The following is a 26,856-nucleotide window of genomic DNA, read 5'->3' on the forward strand; positions in this document are numbered from 1 at the left end:
TAAATATATGAAAAAGAAAAAAATATATTGATGCTTTATCCATCAACCTACAGTATCTTTACCAGACCTTCCTAACACACACACACACACACACACACACACACACACACACACTTTGAACTATTTGGGTAAAATGGCATGTCTGAAATCTGTTTTCATATATGCCAACAACAAAAAACGGTAAAGTATCAATCACATGTGATTAGCAAAGTGTTATTAATAATTGATTCTAGAGGATACAAGGAGGTTCATTATATTACTCCTATTTTTTAACTTTTGGGCATTTGCATGATAAAAAGTTAAAAAAATAGGAAGGACTTGAATTAACTAGTTTAATAAACTCTATACAATGAAGTATGATGCAGCCATAAACAAGCAATGAGCAAGCTCAATTTGTAATGATAGAAGTAATCGCCAAGATTCAGTTAAGTAAAAAAAAAAAGCAAGATATAGAATAGTATATGCAGTATGTATTCTTTGTTCAAGAAAAAAGGGAATAAATATATATACGTATATACATAGTATAAGTATGCATATATATTTACAAAGAGAAACATTGGAAGGGTAAGAGAAACCAGTAAAAGCGGCTACCTATGGTGGGGAGGATGGAAGAGTCGTGGAAAAAAAACAAGGTGGAAGGGAAGGTAATGAAAGCAAGACTTCTGCATATACCTTTTAATATAAATTTGAATTTTGAACTATGTTTTGCCTATTTAAAAATCCACTAAATCAAAAAGAAAATTAGCAAATCCTAAATTTGAAAACAAAATATCTGTTGTATTTCAAATTAGTACAGACATACCTTGTTTTATTGCACTTCATAGATACTTTTTATTAATTTTTTTACAAATTGAAGGTTTGTGGCAACCCTACACCGAGTAAGTCTACTGGCACCATTTATCCAACAGCATTTGTTCACTTCATATCTCTGTGTTGCATTTTGGTAATTCTTGCAATGTTTCAAACTTTTTCATTATTATATTTGTTATGGTGAGCTGTGATCAGTGATTATGACTCACTGAAAGCTCAGATGATGGTGAGCATTTTTTAGCAAAAAAGTATTATTAAGGTATGTACATTGTTTTTTTGGCATAATTCTATTGCACACTTAATATACTATAATATAGTGTAAAAATAACTTTTATAAGCACTGGAAACCAGAAAATTCATTTGACTGACTTTATTGAGATATTCACTCCATTGCAGCGGTCCGGGATCAAACCCCAGTATCTCTGAGGTATGCCTATAATGCATACAGAGAAATTATTTCAAGTGACTCCTGAATATAGTATTTTGTACATCCTTGGTAGGATGCAAAGAAATCTTATATTTTACTCAGTATTCCTATTAGTAGTAGTACTAATTATAATTTTGAAACTATATTTTGAATATTGTAGTATAAAGCAAAAAATGTCAATTTGCACATGCCATTAGAAACTAAGATTTTTATTTTTTATGTATTTTTTAGAGGGGGAGGAGGGGCAGAGGGAGAGGGAAAGAGAATCTTAAGCAGACTCCATGCCCAGCAGAGTCCAACATGGGGCTCAATCTCACAACCCTGTGATCATGACCTGAGCTGAAATGAAGAGTTGGGACACTTAACCGCCTGAGCCACGCAGGCACTGCAAGAAACCAAAATTTTTAGTATAAGGGAAATAGAGATACACATCAAAGAAGAAAACACTGTGGTAATAATAACTTGGTTAATATTGTTTAAACTCATTATTTTTAAAAATACATTTTCTAGTTCTGTCCATTGAAAGGACCTGGAAGCAATAATGGTCCAGTAGCAATGAGCACATCTTATGTCCAGAGTTTGGTTTTAAATATCATTCCCCACTAACAGGAACAAGAAATGGCTGATTCCAAAACTGGAGTAAAGAAAGCACAAGATGAGCCTGGGACATCTGCTCATGTTAGAAACCGAAAATGTGCTCAAAACTAACTGGTACACGAAAAGGATATGAAAGGACCTTGGAGCTCTTCTGGACAGACTAAGAACAGTTTGAGCAAAAAGAGCATTTACTGTAATTGATTATAAAAATACACGTCCCTACAGAGAGAAAACTAGTGTTTGGAGGTGACCATTACAACTCCTTATTCTGAAAACTAGTGATTAAAGGGGAAGATTTAAACTTTTATCATGCCTTTTTTTAGAGGAATTTCCCGATTTGATGAGCGAAATCACTTGAGATTTTTTTTTTTAAAGATTTTATTTAATTGACAGAGAGAGAGAGCACAAGTAGGCAGAGGGGCAGGCAGATGGAGAGGGAGAAACAGGCTCTCCGCTGAGCAGGAAGCCGGAGTGGGGCTCGATCCCAAGACCCCAGGATCATGACCTGAGCTGAAGGCAGCTGCTTAACGACTGAGCCACCCAGGTGCCCCTGAAAGCACTTCTTTAAAGAATACCACCAAATAAATGTAAATCTAAAGGCAAATTGGAAAATTGCCATTTTGGAACACCGAATGAAATAAGTGATTCAGGCAATTATCATCAATGCGCAGGTTGTTAGGGAATGGGATATTCATTTTGATGTCAAAATAACACCTGGCTGAGCATTTGCTAAGTGCAAAGGAGAGAAACCAACTGAAAGGAGACCTCTCCTTTATAAGGAGAGATCAACCAAGTGATCAAACTTATCAAAATAAGTTGGAACAGCCTGATATTATACCCTCCTGAGTAATTCAATATGAAGTGCAAAGCATCTTTCCTAAAATGCTTGATCTGAATCTCATTTAATGCCTACTTTATAGGAGGTACAGCAGATAGAGGAACAAGTTAAACTACACCATGAGGAAACAACTGGGCAAATGCAGGAAGTGGTAAGATACTCTATATCTGGTCTGGTTCAAGACATCAGTGCAAAGGAAGGTGAGGGGACTGTTCAAAAGGAGACTAAAGAGCTAAAAGCAAATGCCATGCATGAACCTTAACTGGGTAGGAGTGCAAAAATAAGGAAAAGCCCATGTGGAGTCAATGAAAGACTGAATTTAGACGAAATCAGAGGATATTAGCTTCTTGGATGTGCTAATGGTTTCATCGTTCAGGATGAACTAGGTTATGCTACAGTAACAAACAACCTAAACTCTCAGTGGCCTAAAACAAAGGTTTCTCCCCGCCCTGTTGTGTAGCAGAGTAATTGTGCATTTCCTTTCAGAACAAGAGAGATGCTTACTGATTGGGGTAGGTGGTTTAGAGTGTGATACTCCTATCATTCTGCAACAGAAGCTCCAAAATATTGTTAAATGCACACTTCTGAAATTTGCTTTCAGTTACACATTCCACTACTTTACAAAAGTTGCTGTGCAAAAGGATATTTTCCTTGCTTAGAAATAACTAAAGCAACAATAGTGTTCATAAAAATGGCAGAAATCAGTGTTTTATTTTCTGAGAAGTACCATAGTATATATCCTGTTCTTCAGACGTTCAATGATTTTAGATTACAGTTGGTCTTTTTCTAGAGACAGATTTCTAAAGCTTACAGATATGTATTTTTAAAAATAGGTTCTACATTTTAACTTAACCAAAACATGTTAATGCCGTTTGGATTACTGCATGGAAAAGCCAACAAAATAGCTAAAACGTGGCCAAAGAAAATGGATCGATATCACTGACAAAAGTCTGCAACTGCTCTCAATAGTTTTATAAATGAACAGAATTTCATACACCTTAGAATGCCAACTGAAAATTTTTCAGTACTCTCAAGCTGACCTGAAGAAAAAAAAAAAAAGAGGTCAGAAAAGGCTATTCAAATGGCCAAAATGCAGAACACTGGCAATACTGAACGCTGGTGAGGATGTGGAGCAACAGGCACTCTCATTCACTGCTGGTGGGAAATGGTGCAGCTACTTTGGAAGACAGTTTGGCAATTTCTTATGAAATTAAACATGCTCTTACTATATACAACCCAGTAATTACACTCCTTGGTATATTCTCAAAGGAGCTGAAAACTTCTGTCCACACAAAAACCTGTACACGGATGTTTAAAGCCAACTTTATTCACAATTGCTGTGACTTGGAAGCAAGCCAGGTGTCTTCAATAGGTGAATGAATAAACTTGGTACATCCAGACAATGGAATATTATTCAGTGTTAAAAAAGAAATGAGCCATCAAGACATGAAAACACATAGAAGACCCTGAAATGCACTTAAGTTAAAGACGTCAATCTGAAAGGCCACACACTGTATGATCCCTACTATGTGACACTCTAGAAATGGTAAAACTATGGAGACAACAGAAAGATCAGTGGTTGCCAGGGGTTGGGGGGATAGGGAGGGATTGATAGGCAGAGCATAGTGGATTGTTTGCACCATGAAAAATACCCTATATGGTCATTATACATTTGTCCAAAACCCACAGAATATACACCACCAAGAATGAACCCTAAGGCAAACTATGGACTTGGGGTGATTATGATGTGTCAGTGCAGGTTTATCAATTGTAACAAATGTACTACTCTGGTGGAGTATATAAGAAATTTCTGGACCTTTCTTTCAATTTTGCTGTGAACCTAAAACTTCTCTTAAAAAAAGAATCTTAAAAAAGGGGGGGGCGGCTCCTGATACGACCCCCCTGCCCTGCTACTCTACCAAATAAAGAGAACTTAAAAAAAAAAAAAAGGACTTCCCTCCATCTTGATTCAGTCAGGATTCCCTGAGCTACTTCTGTCCCGGCTAATCCCTCAGAACACGCCCATACAAACTCTCTCCCGCAAGTCATTTTCATCGTCCTCTTTATCCCTAGGTCTGCCTTTGGTGAGACATTTCACACCGCAGACATTCACTGGACACTGCCTTCCACCAAAATTAGTGACATTATCAACTATATTTGCTGAAACTTTTAGCCCACTATGCCTATTTTAAATATTTTGGAAATTATTTTTATATGTAAGTTATAATTTATCATCAACCTTTTGGAAAATGACTTGCTCAAACCTTATAGTGTTATCATCAGTATAATGTGCAGGTCCATTTGCCTAAGTGAGGAAAGAAAAAATCAATCACAACTTGATCCCATTTGTTTTTTTCCAAAAGAAAAACATCCAAAGTAAAATATGAACATTTAATTTCCTTTAAATAATATGTAATAATTTACATGCTATACATTCCCAAACACACTGAAATTTTGTAAGACATATACACAATCTGCTTTTTGCCAACATATACCCTGTAGGTCACTTAAGATGTTAACTGATTTCTCAGTCCATGTGTGAGCACATAAACACACATATATATGCCTGAAGTTGAAGATAATAATAAACCAAAAAAACATTTGAATATAAGAAGTCTGCCATGGAAGATTCCAAAACCATAATCGGTAACTGGAACCAAGGAACAAGGCACAAAAGTTTCCCTTTGTGGTCACAAAGATTAAGTTTTCTGTCCCAGCGCTTAAGTATGGAAATAGGCTTGGCTAAATCACAAACTATATTTAATAGTACATTTCTGTTACTGTTTAAAAAGCAGTATTTTTCTTATTACATAATGCATTACACAAAAGCATTGGAAAAATAAACAGGATTAGATAAGTTCTCATACAATAAAGCTTTTTTTCCATTTGAAAAAGATATTTATGCTCAAAACTAATATAATAGATATAAGTACAGTAAAGAGAAGCATTAGGGATCCTATCCAGGTTTCCTATTACCCCTGAATCATACCTCTTGTCAGTCATGTTACTTAAACCTTCAATTTTAAAGCCAGCTGGGTAATACCATCAATTGCATGTGAATTGTTTTGTTTTGTTTTTGTCATGTAAAGATATGTTAGTAGCACACAGAACAGTTAATATAACATGGCAAAATGAAACTTTTCCTAGCATTTAAGTTGTTCCTGCTAAACATTAACTTTGTACTAGGCTATCCTTAATTTTCCTTTTTTATTCCTATGTTAATGGAGAAGAAAAAATGTTCCACATAGAAATGGCTGCTTTAAAATTCATGCAACCAAGCAAAATCTAAACTATCTGTACTTCCTTTTTTTTAACCCCAAAATTTGGGGGAAACTGAAAGCCTGTTCTAGGAAGAGCAACTCATTGAGAGAGAAAACAGTATGTGTGTGTGTGTGTACACATACACATTCTTCGTTGTTTCTAAGAACAGTTTTAGAGCCTTAGCTTTTTAAAGTTACACAGTTATCCAAGGAATAAAGCCAACCACAAAGTAAGAATCAAAAGAATGCAGTAATCCATACATAAAAGACAGTCAAATAAGTTTACACATATTCAAGAAGTCAATAATCTAAGTTGTAAATAATGTCATCAAATGTAGCACTGTACAAACTGTAATCAGGATAAAACCTTCAGTTTCATTAATTTTGAATATGGATGTGGGAGCAGCTGACCATGAACTTAACACTGTACGTGCACATCTGTTTATACAGGACTGTTGTAGCATGCAGGCCCTGCAGTGATGATGGTGCAATTCTTTACAAATAAAAACAAGGCTGACCCAAAGAAAAAAAACCAAAAAACCCAAAAACCTGCTCCTGGCTATGAAACTTAAGAATAAGTTGCAATTTTAAGGCTTTCTTAAAATATTTTTCATGGCACTTCAACATTAAACATCACTAATAGGCAAAATATGTAAATATCCATAGTTACAGAGTTATATAATCAAAAGTACATGCCATGTCAATTATTAAGGGAGAACTTTGTCGAGTTTTGTTTCCTGGCAATTAAGTTATAGTTAAGGAAGGTTATTCAGAATTGTTTGGCTGTAATTAACATATAAATCATACAGAAATGTCAATTCACTAGTATACAGTACAAACTGTGTTTTGAATAAATCTGCCAACACCACTCGTTTCTTAAAGAACTTAAAGTCATTCCCTGCTGGAAATGCAATTAAACGGACTTACTTCTCTCACAAGAGCAGTTATTATCCTTTCTTCAACTATTAAACTCTAAGATCATTATTTGACAAATTCCTTTTGGTCATGCGCACATCATTCTCACAAGAATCCAATTCTTGCACTAGTCAGTCCAGAAAATACTCTACGGATCTAACAGGTCATTCTGGCCACACCATACTCTAAGCTGACCACACCAGGTTCCGACTTGGAGAATTCTTCAGCGTATTCACTGTAACGATTATCTGCTGGGTTGCTGCCCTCTATAGTTCGAAGAGCATGATTCACAGGCAACAGAGTTTGCTCCTTAAAACACAAGGAAGTTTTGAGGGTAGGTGATTCAGGATGAACTGAATGTAACAATTCCTTGGTGAGAATTCCATCTGTTTGCCTATTTTTACGTTGCTTAATTTTCTAGAACAAATCCAAATTTGAAAAAAATTACTAATTACACACACTACATGTTCAATACAGGTTAGATGAAAGAAAAAACCAGGGTGCCTGGGTGGCTCAGTTGGTTAAGCGACTGCCTTCAGCTCAGGTCATGATCCTGGATTCCCGGGATCGAGTCCTGCATCGGGCTCCCTGCTCAGCGGGGAGTCTGCTTCTCCCTCTGACCCTTTTCCCTCTCGTGCTCTCTCTCATTCTCTCTCTCTCAAATAAATAAATAAAATCTTTAAAAAAAAAAAGAAAGAAAAAACCATCCTTTTGTAAATGTCCTCTTTATGAATATACAAAGATCTCAAAAAATTAATAAAATCGGGCGCCTGGGCGGCTCAGTCGTTAAGCGTCTGCCTTCGGCTCAGGTCATGATCCCAGGGTCCTGGGATCGAGTCCCACATCAGGCTCCCTGCTCAGCAGGAGACCTGCTTCTCCCTCTCCCACTCCCCCTGCTTGTGTTCCTGCTCTCGCTGTGTCTCTCTCTGTCAAATAAATAAAATCTTTAAAAAAAAAATTAATAAAATCTAGTGCAGAAGAGTAAGACATGGTTGAGAATCCTAATTGTTTAAAACTTTTACAGTGGAAAATGGTTATTATGCTTGACTGTAAAAGATCAAGCCTTCATATTTGAAAGGGCATAGATTACTTGGGAAGTATAAAAGGTAAACATTTTATAATAAAAGAAATGTGTATGAGACGTCACCCTGAATCATAATTGTATAATATAACAAACGCACACTTATTTACCTAAACAACTTTCTTACATGGTTTCCCTACAATGATTTGTTAGGTGAACATAACCAGCTTTAGAACACAACAGAATTTTTTTATATTTTTAATTTTTTTTAAGATTTATTTATATATTTTTGAGAGAGAGAGAGCAGGAGAACAGGGGAGGGAACAGAGGAAGAGGGAAAGAGAGAATCTCAAGCAGACTCCCAGCTTTGGCTTGCTTGATCTCATGACCCTGAGATCATTACCTGAACTGAAACCAAGAGTTGGACGCTCAACCGAGCCACCCCCAGGTGTTCCAACAGAATTTTTTTCCCAAACAGAACATAAGATTTTAAAAGTATTCTGTGACAGAGTGTCATGCTCTCTAATCCCCGGACTGATCTCTGGCCACTCTGCTGATATTTACCTATGTCTTGGATTTGCCTCTCTCCTTACACATCCTCCTATCGTTACCTCCGTATCTGAGAGATGACTAAGGAACAGTCCTGCTTGAGAGGCAGACACGACAGTCTGAGTTATACCAACTGTCTAGGATTTTTGAAGTATGGACTCACCGATCCTTTTTGCTTATATGTGATGACAGAGAAAAGATTACAAAAAAGTCTTATGGTCGAGAGAGACTTCTTAAACAAGATACAAAAGAAGGCATAAAACATAAAGAGTGCAATTGACTGCATTAAAATTCAAAACATCTATACAAAACATACCATAAATAAAATGAAAAAGACGAGAACACAGACTAAACAAAGCCACTTGTGATAGATAGATAGATAGATAGATAGACAGACAGATATCTAACAAAGAACTAATGTCTGGTGTATAAAGAATCTTACAGATCAATAAGGAAAAGGCAAATATACCAACAGAAAAATAAGTGGAGGTTTGAATAGGCCATTCAGAGAACAGGAAAAACAAAATGGCCAGCAAATATATGCAAACTCATTCAACTTCCTTTGTTATCATGGAAATCCAAAACTGAGAACAAGTTAAATGTTCTGCGGTAGCTGAATGGATAGACTGTGATATATGCATATAAGAGAATGTTATACAGTAGTTATTAATAAAACACAAGAATTAAAGCTACATGTATCAACATGGATAAATTTCAAAACAATGTTGAGTAAAATGAAGCATGACAGTGTAACAACCTTTAAAACATGCAGTTCCTTAAGCTCGGTGAAGGGTACATGTGCCTTGATGTTTCTGTTGCTCTTTTATGCCTTATAAAAATATATTCTTTTGTACTTCTTCAATATAAAATAAAAATATTTCAAATCACACAAAACAATATTATAAATAGGGGATAAAAACATATATAGAAGTACAAAAATATGCACAGGAACAACTAACCCCAAATTCAGCCCAAAGCAGGTGGGGAGGGCTAAGGAGGAGTATATTTCTTCAAATATACCTATCACGTTTCATTTCTTAAAACAAAAACATGAAAGATCTGAAGCGAATATGATAAATGTTAAAATCTCACAAAGCTAGGTGGTGGATTCCCTGATATTTATTATGTTCATAACTCTACCTTTCTATATACAGTTAACCCCTGAACAACACAGGGGTTGGGGGAACCAAACCCCCATGCAATCAAAAATCCATATATAACTTCTGACTCCCCCCAAAAGGTAATTACTAATAGTCTACTCGTGACTGGAAACCTTACCAATAGCATAAAGACTCAATTGACACATATTTTGTAAGTTGTATGTATTAATACTATATTCTCACAATAAAGTAAGCTAGAGAAAAAAAGTGTTACTAAGAAAATCACAAGAGAAAATACATTTACAGTACTGTACTTTTTTTTATCAAAAAAAAAATCCACTTGTAAGTGGACCTGTGCAACTCAAACCGATGTTGTTCAAAGGTCAACTGTACTTCAAATACTTCAATGTTAAAATTCAGGGAAAGCAATTCAAATTAACATACTGAAAGTAGAGGAGATCTGATTTGGAAGCAGTCGTGTACTTATGAGGTTTCTATATATACTAATTTACACTGAGAACATAAGTAAGGAAATACACTAATTTAATATTTCAAATATATCACATTAGACACTTCAGAATACTTACAGATTCTAAGTCTTTAATATCTTTCTCTAACTGCTTATTTTGCTCATTCATATTCATAATTATATTAAACACGGACTGTCTAGGATGCAATGTTCGATCAAATTGGTGGTACATGTTTCTCCAAAACCTTTATGACAAAAACAAAAAACAACAACTCAATAAATTGTGTTTGAGAAAAATCAAGTATAAGTACCTCAATGATGCCAACTTACTTAAAATTGAAAGATACTGTATTTGGCTCCAAAACTGCAAATTTCGGAGATTTGGAACTGTAGAGAGGATTTAAGTACTTCTTTTGGTCATCCAGGAGAAATGGCCACAGGGAGTAAGTCTTTTCCTTTAACCTTAATGTAATGAGAAAAACAAAGATCTTTCCCACAGATGCTAATACTCATTTTTACAAACCAGGTAATTGTTTCCCAAGTAGATTTAAGTTTTAATTTTTCCTTCTCTTCGCAACCTAACCTCACCTTGTCTCTGAATTCTGTATTCTCCCTTTTCTTTCACTTATAATCATGAAATAAATAAAACCATGTTTCTCTGAACACAACACAGGTCTACCATTTTCTCTCACAACCATACACGTTAAGAGATTCCTTTCAACTCACACAATTTCATAAACATGGCCTCTGTTATACCTATTTCACATCACCATACACATGTATACAGAGTAAAGACACTTGTATCACTCTTTGGCCTCATTCTCTTAGCCCTATATCTGGGCTGTAATAACATGTCTTATAGAGCAGGGACAAATTTAAATGTGAGTAGCAAAAAAAAAGGGAATTAGGAAAAATCAGGACATTATTCAACAGTAAAAAGATGCCAATCATATTGCAACTCTAAGAGTAAGTTAGGTGAAATAAGTGGATAAAGGGTAGAATGGTTTAGATAGTATATTTACCAAATAAACATACAGGGGAAAAATGGAGAGTCTGCTCATTTTTCTATGACCCCTAAGATGACCAGTAAGTAAGTTCTTAGAGAAAGACTACTAGGAAATAAGTGCTTTTATTACCATCTTCCTTTGTAAGAGGATGTTTGGCACTAACTGGGAAGAACAGTTTTTCCTAAAAGAGCTCTGTACTCTAAGAGTCACCTGCTCCAAATTATGACACACTACTGTGAATTACTATGGCACAGAGCTAAAGTCTGAATGCTCTTTGATTTGTTCACCTCTGTCATACTCTGATTTCACTTGTAATTCCCTTTACACGTCTTTAGAATCTTCCAAGTGCTCTCAGTTCTGCCTTTAATTCTGTTGAGAGTGAGAGTATGTGGCTGTCTTCAAACTACTACCAGATTTAGCTTCTCTAATATGTCACTTGGACATTCAAGAATCTATAACTGCTCTTTATTGACTTGTAAGAACTCTAAACTCAGAAACCCAACCTAAAAAAAATTTTTATTTAAGCACTTCTCACAGCCTCACCCCACATTTTCTTTGCATCAAAATTTAGCCAGAAACCCCTACTCCCAAAGATTGGTTAGGAAAGAAGAGGTACGAGACCCAACTCAGGGACAGACACACTACAGCTAACACAGATCTATTTTCCCCAGAGAATATCTGTTTAGAAATGGGAGGAAAACTGTAAGGCTTCATCTTACCTTAAAACCAAAAGTTTTTAAAAATCTTTAACCAAACTTTAAAGCTTAGTGACCAATACTTTCTAAGAAATGAAATAAGTTAATAGTTTTCTGCTCTAAATATATATTCAGATTAGAAAGGAGTAGAACGGCGGTTTCCAGGGTATTGGTAAGGTTTCTTGTTCTGGGTGCTGGTTACACAGATGGATGAGTTTCAGATTCACTGAGCTTCGCACTTATGCCATATGCACTTTTCTATATGTATGCTACATTTCAAAACAAATTCTTTAAAATGTGTTTTTACTGTTAACCTGAGGATGTGAGGGAGAGAGGGCACTTAGCTTCAGAAATAGACAAAAAAATCTTTACAACAAAATTCAATTCTATTACATACTGTCAAGATATTTTATTATGTTCCACTATGATTTATGTTAGACCTCAACCAAGTAGGAAAAAAAGAGCCCATTTTATGCAAACTGTCTTACTTGAGCTCTTCTCTTTCCTTCTGACAATTTCCAAGGAAGTTTCCAAATTGGCATGAGTGAATATGTTCATGGATCTGAAGAAGAAATGCTTCATTGAATTCAAAGTCTTGTGGGAACTGTTCAGTCAAATGCCACACACACTCCAAGAACTGAGTAAACACCGGTGAGACTTCCTTTGGGTCACCATCCAAATGGCCACACCTACCCCCGAGAAAGTACAAGCTTTTAAAAATGCCTCTGAAAGAAGTCAATTATTCACATATTATCAAATTTAAACATACACACATGAACCTGAAACACTATTCTATTGTCATAAAAAAGGCATAATGTTTTTATTAAAAACAATTTAAATCTATGTTTTTCAACCACAACTTTAAAGGATCTATTGCCTTCTAAGTACCACAATCCAGACAAAAAGGAAGGCAATAAACTGCCATGAAAATTTAACTAAGGTATGAGAATTAAAAGAAATGACAGAAAAAAATTAAATCAGTTTTCATACAAAAAACCTGACAGCACTCTCACCTACCACTGGATATGCGAATTCATGAAGAACAGAAATATTCTGGTACTCTAAAATGGTTTTACTAATTTTACAAAATATATAAATGTACAACTATGACTCACCTCTCTGAAAACTTATGTCCAAAAGAGATCCAATCCTTTTCTATTAAAACCTTAATGAGAAAAAGTGAAACCCATTTTACAACTATTTTCAATTTCTTTTGTTTAAAATGGATTAAATCCTATTATCTTAACAGCATTTACCCTTTTAACTTATGGTTGAAAACAAAACAAACTTTTGTTTAATTATAGACAAAAGACAGCAAGAACCTGGATTAGAGGCTGGTTTAACAAAGAGTAAAAATGACACATAAAAGAAATACGGTAGTCCTGTGACTTAAATCATTTAGGTTGTATTTATTACATTTTAAGTAAAAACTACATGTTATAGAGCGCTAGCACATTTACATTTCTGTATGTCTAATGATGATATCTGCATAGAAAAAAGGCTATAAAAATGGAAATCAAAATGTTAACAGTGTGAACTGTAGGTGGTAGACTGGGGTGTATGCTTTAAACCTTCTGGCTTACTAGTACATTACTTATACGGTACTTAACAGAAAAAGAATGATAAAGACACCAATAAAAAGTGTATATTCAAATTCATATGGTGATATCTAACCTCTTGAATGGACTGTCTTTATCTGTTTTCTCTGTCACAACTCTACTGAAGTAATAGGCTTCTAATTTTTTCAGTCTAATTTATACAACCTATCTTCTTAGTATTTAATATATCTCATAATTTCATTATATAATCACCAAGTACATTCTTTTCAGTCAAAACTGCCACCTTTGGTGGGGGAAGCTAAGATGGCGGCAGAGTAGGAGGATCCCAGGCTGGTCTTGTCAGTTAAACACAAACAGATAATTATCAAATCATGCTGAATACCCCAGAAATCGGCCTGAAGACTGACAGAACAAACTCCACAACTAAGGGGAAAGAAGAAGCCCCACTGAAGAAGCACCGAGAGGCAACATGTTCCTTACTTTCAGCTGAGCACACTCTGGAACAGGGAGGTCAAATTCCTACTGTACAAAATGACGAGATGGAGAAACACACGCCAAAAGAAAGAAGGGAGGGAGGGAGAGGGAGGTAGTACTCAATGCCAGGGATTTAAAAAAACAGCCACCTTTAGCTTCTCTTTGTTATAAATCTTTCCAGAAGGCCATATAATGTGACGGGGAAAGATACAGTTTCTGGAGCCATATTGCATGGGCCCAAATCCTAGCTTTGCCACTTCCACACCTGCGTGACCTCAGGCAAGTGGTCTTCAGGCTGCAGCCCCAGACTTTACTGCAGGCCCTCTGCCGGTCCTCTACACATCCACAACTAAAACTTAACTCAGTGTCTTTCTCACTAAACTTAGACTTCTGCTTTTCTCAGTAGAGAACAAGAGAACAGCACCATCCATCCTAGCAACTAAGTCCAGAGACAGGAAATCATCCTGGAAGAGGCCTCCTCTCCTCACATCCAATCCAGGAACAATTCCTACTGATTCTACCTTCTCAGCATCCTTGGAGGTTGAACCTATGACCTCCTCTGCATTCGTGTGGTACTGCCTTACTCCTAGCCCTCTTTTCTCTCCGGAGTTATCTTTCCAGTTTCCATACTGGTCTCCCAGCCTCCATTTCCACTACCCTCCACCTGGAAGACACCAAGCCATCTTTTTACAAAGCAGATCCAAGCAAGTTACTGTTTCCTCTACTTAAAGCTCTTCAATGGCTCTCACTACCCAAGAGGGTAAAGGCCAAATTCCAGTCTTCTCTTCCTGAGGCCTTCATCCCACTATATCCTTCTGCACCCAAGCTCCCCGTGCTAACACCCTGAACTCCGCCATCACACATCACTTGCATTCAGCCAACAGAGCTATGCTTTGGTTTTCATTGTTCCTTTTGCCTGGGAAGCTCTCACACTGTCCCTGGGCATTTATTACATGATTTCATTTGAATGTCTAGCAAACAATTAAAGCCAAACATGGCAGAGAAAGTATTCCTCATCTTACACCCTTAAGGTAAGCTGCACATAATTTTATCAGCAGTACTTCCATTCAGCCTGTCCAAGACTCAATATGTTAGTGCCAACAAATAATGGTGCTGAAAGGGATCTGGTGATATTAAACCTTCCCCTGCTTTAGGATGGCACTGCACTTAATTATTCTAAACTAATGAAAACTTTCTACCGTCTCTTCGCTTACTTTACTTGCCATGAATTAAGATGTAAATTTTGAAAACATAAGTTAATCTGATCTTGTGTTAAAAGACAAACAAAAAACAGGAGCCAGGGCTTTAGCTTCACAAAGCAGAAAAATCCATTCAATTAGAAATTTTAAATAGAAAGTTTCCTCTAGAACGTAATTTTTAAGTACTCCTATTTCTGCCTTGTTTTACATCATTCACATTTGTCGTATAAAAATGGAGAGGAAAATACTGAATATTTCTACTATAACATTTTAGAAAAAAAACTTCTATATTCAAAACTTGTTGTCAAAGAGATGGCACAAATGGAAATCAGTCTAACTCAAGGTTTTTCAACCTCAGCAATAAATACAGTTTGGGCCAGTTAGGTCTTTATTGCAGGGGCTATCCTCTGTGGTACAGAATATTAGCAGTATCCTGGGCCTCTACCAGCTAAGTGCTAGTTGTACCCTTTTCTTTGTAACAACCAAAACTCTCCTAACATTGCCAAATGTCTCCTGGGAGGACAAAATCATTCCTATTTGAGAATCACTGGTCTAGCCAAATCACTCCTTACCATGAATCCTTTGATTGTCCTGTAGTAGGAATCCAATAAAAGAGAGCCAAGGGAACAAACCTGGGAAGTCCTATCCCAACCATCAGAACAATGTACCAACACACTTGCATTTTCAACCATTATTGCCTGAAAAGAAAGATCACATACTTAGATTATAGCAGAATTTAGGTACATCAATTAAGGTCTACTTACTCAAACTATACTAGCAAGTATTGCATTACAAGGAAGAGCAAGGACTGTAATGATAACGCTGTCACAGCATAATTTCCAAAAAAACAAGACAAAACACAAAGCAAACAAAAAACAAAACCAAAATTGCTGTTTCCAAAGTGTCTGGGGGTTTCTTTTTAAATCCCTACACGAAGTACTACATGATCTTTTAATGCTCAAATTAAAGGAAGCCTCATTAAAGAGGTAAAACATAAAAGTTATCTGACTGGAAAGGGTAGCAGCACCCAACAGGATAAATGCATTCCTTCCCAACCATTATAAATCCTCAAACAAAATATGAACGAAGAAGAGTTACCTTGGCTAAGAAGATTGCAGCGTCCATAACAGCTTTGATATGGCGAAGCCATCCTGAGCTCTCCAAACCAGAGTAGAAATCACTGACAGAAAGCCCTTTGGTACCATTGACTAAAAAGGGGAAAAAAACATTTCATTAGAATGCAGCTAGAGTCTCCACTTCTCCTACTCAAGCTCTGAGTGAGTGAATTGGGAGGATGAGGACAAAATAAAAAACGAGACTCTATAAATGAAAAGATGCTATCAGAACCTCAATATTGGATTTTTTGGGTACAATTTACTGTCATTCCTTGTGCTTAAAAAAAGCTCCAATCTCTTTTAAGAAAAAAAAATTTGGTGTATGAAGTGCTTAATTTTTTTTTTTTTATGAAGTGCTAAAAGTTTGATATTTTAATTTTTAAAATTCCATACAACTGGAAAGATACCTTAATACTTAAATGGAGCATTATTATCAATTAATCTTCACTGTACAGACTAAGCAAGAATTTTTTTTTTGCAAAACCATTAGAACTGTACTGTCCAATACAGTAGCCACTACCCAAACTGACACGTGGGTAATCCAAACTGAGATGTGGTGTAACAGTGTAAAATACAAACTAGTCAATTTTTAAGAGTTAAGGGAAAAAACCTAAAATGTGTCATTACTAATTTTTTATATTGATTACATGTTAACATGTTTTTAATACATTATGCAAAATATATTAATTTCAACTTTATTTTACTTTTTTGAATGTGGATATAGGAAAATTTTAAATTACATAATCCTTAATTTTATAATGTGCTGACATTATATTTCTATTAGACAAAGTTGCCTCAAAGGCAAAATATAACCATACCTTCCAATAATTTCTGAAGGCTGGACCGCATGACATGAATATTTTCAATTCCAACAAACTGAAATCTAATGTTAGAATAGTTGTCTTCATTTTCATAACCTTTTCCAGCTGCTCTGTTGGCCATTGCATTCAGCTAAAATTTAAAGTTTTAGAAATTTAGAGACAAACTGGTTTTATCTCTTAACTTAGTTTACCAAAACATCATGAAAATACTAAATAAACCACATTTTAGCAGAGTTTAAAGAACTCTTCCAAACTGAATATGCTACCGTTTTTAATAAGTAAAAGTGTCACATATGTTATTAAGAGTAAAGAAGAATACTTTATATAAAGTAACAACATGACTGCTATATAATGGAAAGGTCAGACAAGAAGTTCCACCACAAATAATTTATGAAACTAATTCACTTATGTTTTTAGTCAGTTTTCCATATGTGTATAATATTTCAAAATGTAAAAAAGAAAGAAGTATCTCTTATCTGAATCCTAAATGATTCAGAGATGAGCCAAGCTGGGAAGTTTCCGGTTATAGAATGAACCTGTTAGATTCACTTCAGAGCAAGCCTGTGGAACACATGATCATTCAGAGAGCCACAGGGACCCTGAAAAATCAGATCTGAAATACACGTCAGATTATTTGAGGTCCTCCATATTGGAGATTACTGGAGGCCCACACAGTATATATGGCATATAACCCACTAGCTTGATATATCTCCAAGAATTGGGCCAAAATTGGTCTCTAAGGGGAAGACAGACCGCCAGCAGGCCCACGCCCAATGCTATCAAGAGGTTCATTTCAGATTTGGTATGTTTAATTCTTTGAGACTAGGATTTCATATTGCACATTATTACAGTTTACAAAATATTCTTATGAATTTGGATGAAACAAAACCTAAATTGGAAGAAAAAGTAGCTTTTCATTCAGTAGATAGGGGCCCAGGTTGGTAAAAAGAACAGTTCAATTCTACCTACTGACTCACTGGTTATTCAGCACCTATGATGACTTAGGTGAGAGTTAGATATTAAAATGCTTCATTACTACTAGTTAAGTTGAAGTTTAAATAGTACAAACAAAACAATCAAAGAAAGGCCTATTTTCTGTGTAGAAGTCAATTATACAAATAGAGGTACTAGGTCCTGGGAAACAGATCACCCTCAGGCCTCATATTCAGAAACTCTTGAACCATCTTTTATACCTAGTATTACCTAGAAGTAATTCTGACCAATGAATCCACCCAGATTAAACAAGGAAGAAAAATAAAATTTGTCTTACAAGAGATATCACCAACATTCTTGACTTCTAAGAAAGTCTTTTCTTGTTAACAAGATAAAAAATTATCAAATTATCAATTTCTAGTTTTTAATACTTAATTTACTCATATTAATCCCATCTTCTGTTTCCTCCATTATCTTTTGTGAGAATGCATAATGATGAGAATAACTTCTAAACAGCTACCATTCCTTTCAACAAAGCTGCCTAAAATTGTGCTCTATATCGCTCACTCGCTTTTTCTCATCGCTTTCTCTTATTTTCTCATCATTCCAGATTTTTGAAGAAATCCTCACTATAATTCTGCCAATGTCCTTTTGGGTAGCCCACCAGCTCTGCATTCGATGCTATAATAAAAATTAAAAGTAATGTTAGCTATTACCTTTGAGGATTTTAATTACTTTAGTTTCAGGATCCTATATGAATTAGTTGCTTAACTGTGTTTATAGAAAAAAAAAGGGATTCTGACATTTGTCTCAATGATAAAAACTGAACCTAACATTACAGATGCCTAACAGAACTATGTCCTCTTCACTATTTATTTTTTTTTAATTTTAGTAATATATTTTATTTAACTCCAAATAGAAAAAATATTACCATTTCAGCATGTAATCAATATTAAAATATTATAGAATATTTTAGTGTTTTTTGCACTGTGTCTTCAAAATCCAGTGTGGTTTTGTTTTTTGTTTTGAATTGGTGAAAATGATCTCTTTTTATTGTATAACAAATATGTAGTGAGGATAAAATGATATATTTTCTCTACTCCAACTAGTATTTACAGAATGATTTTTTTTATTATGTTCAGTTAGCCACTATAAGTACATCATTAGTTTCTGATGTAGTGTTCAATAATTCATTAGTTCCATATAACACCCAGTGTTCATCGTAACACTTGCCCTTCTAAATGCCCATCAACCTATTACACCTCCTCCCACCCTCCTCCCCTCTGAAACTCTCAGTTTGTTTCCCGTAGTCCATAGTCTCTCATGGTTCATCTCCCTCTCTGATTTCTCCCCCTTCAGATTTTCCTTCCTTCCCCTATGGTCCTCCGCATTATTGTTTATGTTCCATGTATGAGTGAAATCATGATAATTGTTTTTTCTCTGCTTGACTTACTTCACTTAGCATAATCCTCTCCAGTTCCATCCATGTCGATGCAAATGGTGGGTATTCATTCTTTCTGATGGCTGAGTTATATTCCATCGTATATATGTACCAGTTCACTATTTATAATTCTCTAGTTCAATGTTTCCTAACTTACTATTTTCCTTATTTTCTTGTATATTTCAAATTAAGGCCCATTATTTTAACAAACACACAGTGTTTTGACCATTAAAAAGTCTACCAAAAAAATTAGTAAGATTTTCATAATTTTTCAAACACACACACTATTTAACATTTCTTCACAATAATGTAAGTCTTCCACACCATCAAGAGTTCCCAATATAAAAATCTGTTTTTCTAAATTTATATATAAATCAGAAGACATAAGAAATCACCATCTGGGAAACAGGTCTCTTAAGTTGGTATCCTTTAAAAGATTGCTTTCCTCATTATCATTAGCCTCAGTCAATTTAAAACCAGGATTCAGATAGGTTAAATATGGGCAAATTGATTAACTCTCATTAATTAAAGTAACAAAGATAATTAAACTAACAGACTGTACTAGATTCAAGACACATACTTTGGGCCTGGTATCCATGACATACATATAGCGATTGACTGGATTAGCTTTACTAATGGCTTGAAGCAAATGTTCATCCTCCAGGCACCTGGCACTGAATCCTGATAGTGGTTGACTACATCGACAAATGGCAGCCTAATTTTAAAAGGACAGAAAACAACAGATTATCCAAAGATGTCTAAAACATTTCTTAAAAAAAAAATGCTTAAAAGAAAAACAAAAGTTAAAATCAAACATGTAATCTGTTTAAAAGTTGGCAGGATAATTAGAAGACATTAACCTTGAAATCCTATTTGAATTAAACACTATGTGAACATCTTGATGTTACATAAGTTTTCCTAATATTCTCTTCTGAAAAAGTGAAATGCCTCCTTACATAGTTTGATGCAAAAATCTTAAGTCCTAAGAAGCAACACTTGGTCAATTCTCTACCATGTAACCTACTAAGATACTTGCATGCTATGCTCTAGATTACAAGATACTTTCAATTCAAGTTCAAGTAAGGGATTAATCAATAAAGATAGAACAGGATTTTTAAAAATAGCAACATCTGAGCTCTTATATTCCAAAAGCTTTCAGATCTCTAGAAATCAGCAATATAAAATGAGACACAAAATGGGAAAAATGAACTTCAATTCAAATTTGAGTTAAAACATAAATCTAAGAGGGTAAAAATATCTGTAAGAAATAGTGAATGGTGGATTAGATATTTACTTTTGTTCCAAGTCTTAAAAAAAGATTAGAAGATTTAGACCCATATATTTTATCTCCAATCTCATCCATACCAACTCCAACTTAACTCTACCCAATCATTCCAACCATAGTATCATTAAGGAAAAAAAAGTATACATAAATTCACATTTTAAATTCACAGACAAAATAAAACCATGTGAATTTAATAAAATAGAAGAAAATGAGGATTGCTTTGTAAAATTCTTTTCAGACGTACTTTCTGATTTAAGTTAGGCACTGAATATCTATTTTGAGTTCAGCTTTCCAATAAACAATGTATACAAACATGGGTGTGTCAAACAGAGGCCATAACCAGTCATAACTCCCTATGATTTTGTTATTCCTAACTATGATTAGGAATTTGTTTAAAGTTTTACTTTTTACCTCTGGCTCCTTTCTAAAACCCAACTAAAGTCCTAATAAAGATATCTGAAATGCATAAAATCAAAAGATCAAAGAGAATGGAAAAGGAGAGAAAAATAGAGTAGAGATGTTAATGTCAGGAAATGAAAGCAGATTGTACAAGCTAGTAATGACCAATTTACCAGAACAAAGAAAGTTGCCAAATTGTTATGAGTTAACAAGAAGCAAGCATTTTGAGCAGCAAAATCCCAGAAAGGCTCAAGATTTGGTACCTTTGAAAGCCTGAGCTGGAGTATAACTGAAAACAGAATTGGTTGAATATCCATATAGGGGCTAATTAAGGCTCCCAGATCTTCCCTCGCCCTGAAGGCAAAGTTTATTCTATGAAAAGGATTAACCTGAAGACTCTGGACAATATGCACAGATGTGGGTGGGAGCGAAGCCCTGTACCCCCCACAACAAGAGGATGAAGTAAAGCCTACAAAACAAAATATGAGATCCTCCCATCCGCCTTCGCACACTTGAATCCTGGACAGAACTAACACACATATTGGGATGAAAATTAACAACAGAAATAATCCAAAGATAGAGATAGCTCATGCACACAAACTTCTAAACAAGCTTGTGGTACCTCACTCTTTAAGTATGAGAGGCCAGCCAAGAATCAGATATTTGAAAGACATGAGAAACAAACAAAATAAACAGAAAAAAGGAACTCTGAGCAACAGACAACTAATGTGGGGAGCAAAAGAATTCTTTAAAAAAAATCCTTAATGTCTTCAGAGAACCCAGTCATCATAGCCAAGAATAGAAAAGTGTCTAAAAAGTTCAGAAAATAGGAAAGAGTTCTTAGATTTTAAAAACGGTATAGCAAAAATAAAGAGGTGGACTGGAAACAAAGTTGAGGAAATCTTCTAAAAAACTAGAAAGAGATGGAAAATAGGAGAGAAAATTAAGAAAAACGGAGGTTTAGAGAGGCCCACTTGCCAACCTACACACACACACACGTACAAAGGAAAGTAAGAGAAGAAGTTACCACAGAAATAGAGAAGTAATTTCCCAAAAGTGAGTTCCCAGATAGATTTAAAAAAACACGCCATGGCACTTCACTGTGAAATTTCAGGACACTGGGGAGAAAAGATTCTAAAAGCTTCCTGAGGAGAAAAAATCAGGTCACAAAGCAGTGGGAGTCAGAACTGGCACGGAACTCCACAACTTGCTAGCTGTTAGATATAGGAAAGGTGATTTACCCTCTCTTTACAGGTTGAAAGTTACAAGAAATTAGCAGAGCCTACCTTATAAAATTATCATGGGATTTCATGCATATAAAGCATCTAACACATAGGATCTTGTGGTCTGTTACAAGCTACAAAAGGAAAATTTTGCTGTAATGAGTAATCCCTATTACAGCATCTCAGTATAAAGATGTCTCCTCCACCTCTTCGTATTGCAAAATCCTTCTGATTGGAAGAGCTTTCTATAAAAATTGAGAGCCTGAAATACCCTTGGTTCTCTTCTTTTTCTCAATAGTTGGTTTGTCAAAACTATCTGGTTTTCCTAAATATAAGCAGTATCAAAAGAGAACCACAGGAAAGAAGAACCTATTTGTTCACTAATCTCATTATTTTTAAGTCCCTACCAGAAGAAAAGAAAGACTGAAGGAGGATGTGGGAGGAAAGAAAGATGACAAGTATGAAAGTTTCTATATGTCAGGGTAATTTTAAAATTTCAAAAACGTAATCAAGAGAAAAGCCAACACTTCTCTATCAGCAACATTATAATGACCTCCCTACGTATAAATGAGTGTTCATTTGGATACTTAAACCTGAAAAGGTGTTATACCACATTTGTAAAATAAAAAAAGAAAATCTTCTCTTGTTACCTCTTTATTTTGATGATAATAGGAAAGAACTGGGAATCTTCCCTTGCTCCGGAACTTGGAACTACCAACAATTATTGGTTTGCTTGCTATTCGGGGAACATAAAGTTCTCTGGGATAAGTTTCACAAATCTGTAAAAATCAAATAAAACATAACCATTCTACTCACATTTCAAAAACTATGAGGTTAAAAATCACCTTTAAAAAACTTTAAAACTTATTAAATGCAAGAAGAGTACATAGCAATATGTAGACAACTTGCTACTATGAATTCTGAATTTCTCCAAAGAATTGCCAAGTCGAAATAAGTCAGTCAGAGAAAGGCAAATACCATGTGATTTCACTCATATGTGGAATTTAAGAAACAAAACAAATGAGCAAAGGGGGGTAAAAAAAAAAGAGGGTGGCAAACCAACAGACTCTTAACCGTAAATAACAAACTGATGGTTACCAGAAGGGAGGTGGGTGTGGGGATGGGGGAAACAGGTGATGGGGATTAAAGAGCGCACTTGTTGTGATGAGCACCGGGTGCTGTATGGAAGTGCTGAATCACTATATTGTACACCTGAAATTAACAGGTTATGTATGTTATGTTAACTAACTGGAATGTAAATAAAAAGTTACCTTGTATTCTCGGTTGGCATCAGACAGCTGCCAGTTTGAATTCGGTACTCCCATCCTCTTATATTCCTCGGCAAGGTCAATGAGCTGCCAACCCTGTAGTCGTTCCGAATCATTTTGTTTGGGATTATAAGAGAATGCATAGAGATCTTCATATTTTGCTATAGTATACAAAATACATAAATGTTACAATGCAACTTCTAGGACTTAACACTCTACAAATAATAGTAATTTTTCAGCTTTATCCCTCCATTTTTTCTTTAAAATTTTCAAAGAGGTAACTATTATCTGAATATATTTGAATTCAATTTATGTTCTCAGTTCTTTAATTCAAACGATCATATCTAAAGGCATACATATCAATCTGAGATTCAATTTATATCAGTAAAAGCTAATAAACAATACTTTGATATTAAATACTCTAGTGTAGTATCTCCTTTTCTTAAAACTAAAGTTTTAATGACACAGACACAGACACTTCTCACTCACACTTCCCAAATGAGATATAAAATGGAAATATTAATGTTGTGATAAAAAATTAGAGGTGGCATATAGAACTTGAAATTGCATATACAATCCTATAGGACAGTGTTGACCAAAACTGGCAATGGCTGCAGAGAGCTCCAGAGAGCACTTACTCCTGAATAATATTAAGTCCCCAAAAGTGACAGAACCATCTTTACTATAAGATCTGGCTTAACTTGGGACAATGGGGGATAACTGCCTAGGCTTTATGTGTTAGGAGAGAAGGGTGTACACCTGCTCCTAGACCACTGCAGTCCAGGTGTTCAACAACAAAGTAACATTCAGTAACCAGTGTGCTTTGTCTCTTGGAGAGATCTACATAATTCAAATCAAGTTGGGGGAAGAAAGCCTCCAGATCCCAAAGGCATAGTGACAGGATTCCTCTTTCTGGCCTACACTCCTCTCACTCCCACCTCTAGTAAAGTAGGATTCACCCTCTCTTTTCCCTCTGGTCATCTCCCTTATGCTCCACTCTGGTCAGTTAAATTCATTGGTCCCACTGCTACCAGAGGAGCCTGACCTTCCTTAACTTTTCATTCAGCAATCAATTTCCAAGTTATTCCCCTTGGTTGTGGATACCCACTTAAAAAAAAAAAAAAAGCTGTGCTGTTGGCTACCAACAAATTTTAAAAACATTAATAAAAATCTATGGTTTTTAAACTCTGTACTCTAAATGTTTAACTTTTTCCTTACTCTTACTCCTTCTTTGGAAACCATTCTTACGATTCAGATCAGAAGCATCTAATTATTTCCAAGTCAAACTTTTTGGAATAGAGTGCACAAGAACTTAAGAGTAACTTCAAGTATAAAGTAACAATGGCATATTAAGTATCTTAGATAATCCATCTCAACACTAAGTAAGCTTTGGTCTCTAAAAACAGTACCTTGTTTTGACAGCTGTAGCAAAGAATTGTAAATATCATGGCAATCTCTTTCTCTGGGAACAATGAAATGCACAATCCTGAAGTTCTTGCACTGAATCACCAGTGGGCATCCAGAAGTAGTCAAAGCTAGTTTCTCTACTAAGGCAATATGGTGGTGCAATATCTACAGCATGGAAAAAACATGATCATCATCATCATCAAAGGGCACTGAATATCATATTCTCTTCCAGAATACATGTTAGAAATGCCCTCTTCAAACAAAGTACTCAAAACGTGTGACTGAATGCCTAAGCCGAACTATGCTCTCTGATACTTCCTCCATCACTCCACATACTCAATACATCATCAAACCCCGAGAACTGCATCTCCTACCTATCTCTGCAACTTCTCTCCATGTCTGCTGTCACTCCCCTAGCTGCAATGCTCCCACTGTTTCTCACCTAGGTAACTGTAAGTGGCCTTTTAGGAAAGCTCTCTCCATATCTACTCTTGACCCCCTCTAGTCCATTTTCTACAAGGCAGCTGAGTGACCACTAAAAAGCGATTTTTAAAAAAGTGATGTCATGTCATTTCCCAGACTCTAGGCTCTAGACTCACTTCAAGTCCCTCCCCACATCAAGTTCGAGTGACAGAGTCCTCTTTTGGCTCCTCAAATGCACCAACCTCTTCTACACACACTGAGTTGCTCTTACTAACTGGGAAATTATAGATCTACTTCTTCATCTAGGAACTCCTAGTATTATTTCTGGCCTTTGTTTAAACATCATCACCAAGAAGAACAGCCTGACAACCCCCATGGCCCTTCCCAAGTAAGTTAGGTCCTGTCCATTTTCTTATGCCTATACTTTTCCTTCACAGTACTTAGAACATGAGTAATTCCTTGTATGGTGAATGTCTATTTCTCCAGCCAGATGCTGGGAACTTTGTAGGGAGCAATACTACAGCTCAGTCGAGCACCATTCTACCTCCAGTATCTGGAGCATTATAATGACCCTGCTCAAATTAAAAAAAAAAAAAAAAGTTTCAAATGTTGTATCTTATAAATCCAAACTTAAAACTTGACCAAACCAGCAATACAAGTATCATTGCTTATACCTCCATCACAATGTTTATTGAATGAATAGAAAGTCCTACTATAAACTCAATACTTGATGGCATTTTAAATATATGATTATCATTCATACCAGTTCTAATATTCTGTTTGCTACTAAAAAAAAAGTTTTTTCTCAATACCATTCCTATGAATTTAAAATATTTATAGAAAGTTTTTCTAGAAAATCAAAGATCTTAGAGTCATAGCAGGCTCCTGAATGATAAAAACTCCATCATGGAAAGAAATCAGTTCATCCCAAATTAATCTAAAACTTTGATACAAGTTCAGTAAAAAATTCCAAACTGCTTTTTGTCTTTTTCTGTGGCAGGGTAAGAGATGGATGATTATTTATATCATACATATGTACTATGTAATTATAATATTAAATGCTGATATTAATCATATTATATGTATTTTCTAAAGTTCACATGCAAGATTAAATGCATAAAATCATCAAGAAAAGCTTAAAAAAGATTAATAAGAACTTGTTCTACAGACATTAAAAGTATACATAACATAGATATTTAGTATACACTACACATGGCCCAACTTATGGCTAAGATTTAGCACTAGTAACATTTATATTAGCAGGCCTGTGCCAAGTTACTCAAAATGATCTAATAGTAACATCTAAATAGAGAATAAGAGACAATAAGCTACTATAATGTATCACTTTTATGATTCTAATTAAGACCCAAAATCATTTGCAAGAAGAAAATGTTGAAGAGACCTGACTCTGCCACTAATTACGTGATCTTGAAAAAAGAATTACCTGTAAAATGAGAAAAAAAAGTTAGTAAGTCCCCTTCTAGATCTAAAATGTTCATTTCTATGGATCGAGTATACTAAACAGATTTCATTCAGGAGAGAGAGATGGGAATACACTGATAAAACAACAATAGGAGAGAATAACATAGATCTTTTTTTGCTGCTCCCCAAACTATGTTCA

At 35.3% G+C, this 26,856-nt stretch overlaps 1 protein-coding gene across 1 annotated transcript in view; it reads right to left on the reverse strand.

Annotated features, from left to right (window-relative positions):
- Nucleotides 1-3,983: 3,983 nt before the first annotated feature.
- The window catches only part of MTMR6 (myotubularin related protein 6), a 34,306-nt gene continuing 11,433 nt past the window's right edge, over nt 3,984-26,856 (reverse strand). The window contains exons 3-14 of the mRNA XM_028106223.2: nt 24,815-24,977; nt 23,409-23,566; nt 22,788-22,916; nt 19,811-19,945; nt 16,854-16,986; nt 16,019-16,128; nt 15,493-15,618; nt 12,804-12,853; nt 12,177-12,377; nt 10,317-10,448; nt 10,105-10,231; nt 3,984-7,264 (exon numbers count right to left, since the gene is read on the reverse strand). Coding sequence (XP_027962024.1) covers nt 7,004-7,264; nt 10,105-10,231; nt 10,317-10,448; nt 12,177-12,377; nt 12,804-12,853; nt 15,493-15,618; nt 16,019-16,128; nt 16,854-16,986; nt 19,811-19,945; nt 22,788-22,916; nt 23,409-23,566; nt 24,815-24,977 — 1,725 coding nt within the window. The 3' untranslated portion in view covers nt 3,984-7,003. The remainder of the gene's footprint in view (nt 7,265-10,104; nt 10,232-10,316; nt 10,449-12,176; nt 12,378-12,803; nt 12,854-15,492; nt 15,619-16,018; nt 16,129-16,853; nt 16,987-19,810; nt 19,946-22,787; nt 22,917-23,408; nt 23,567-24,814; nt 24,978-26,856) is intronic.

This window comes from Eumetopias jubatus, unplaced genomic scaffold (genome assembly GCF_037043125.1).
Source record: "Eumetopias jubatus isolate StellerSeaLion01/CBP00866 unplaced genomic scaffold, mEumJub1_p1.0 scaffold_3, whole genome shotgun sequence".
Taxonomy (NCBI): Eukaryota; Metazoa; Chordata; class Mammalia; order Carnivora; family Otariidae; genus Eumetopias; species Eumetopias jubatus.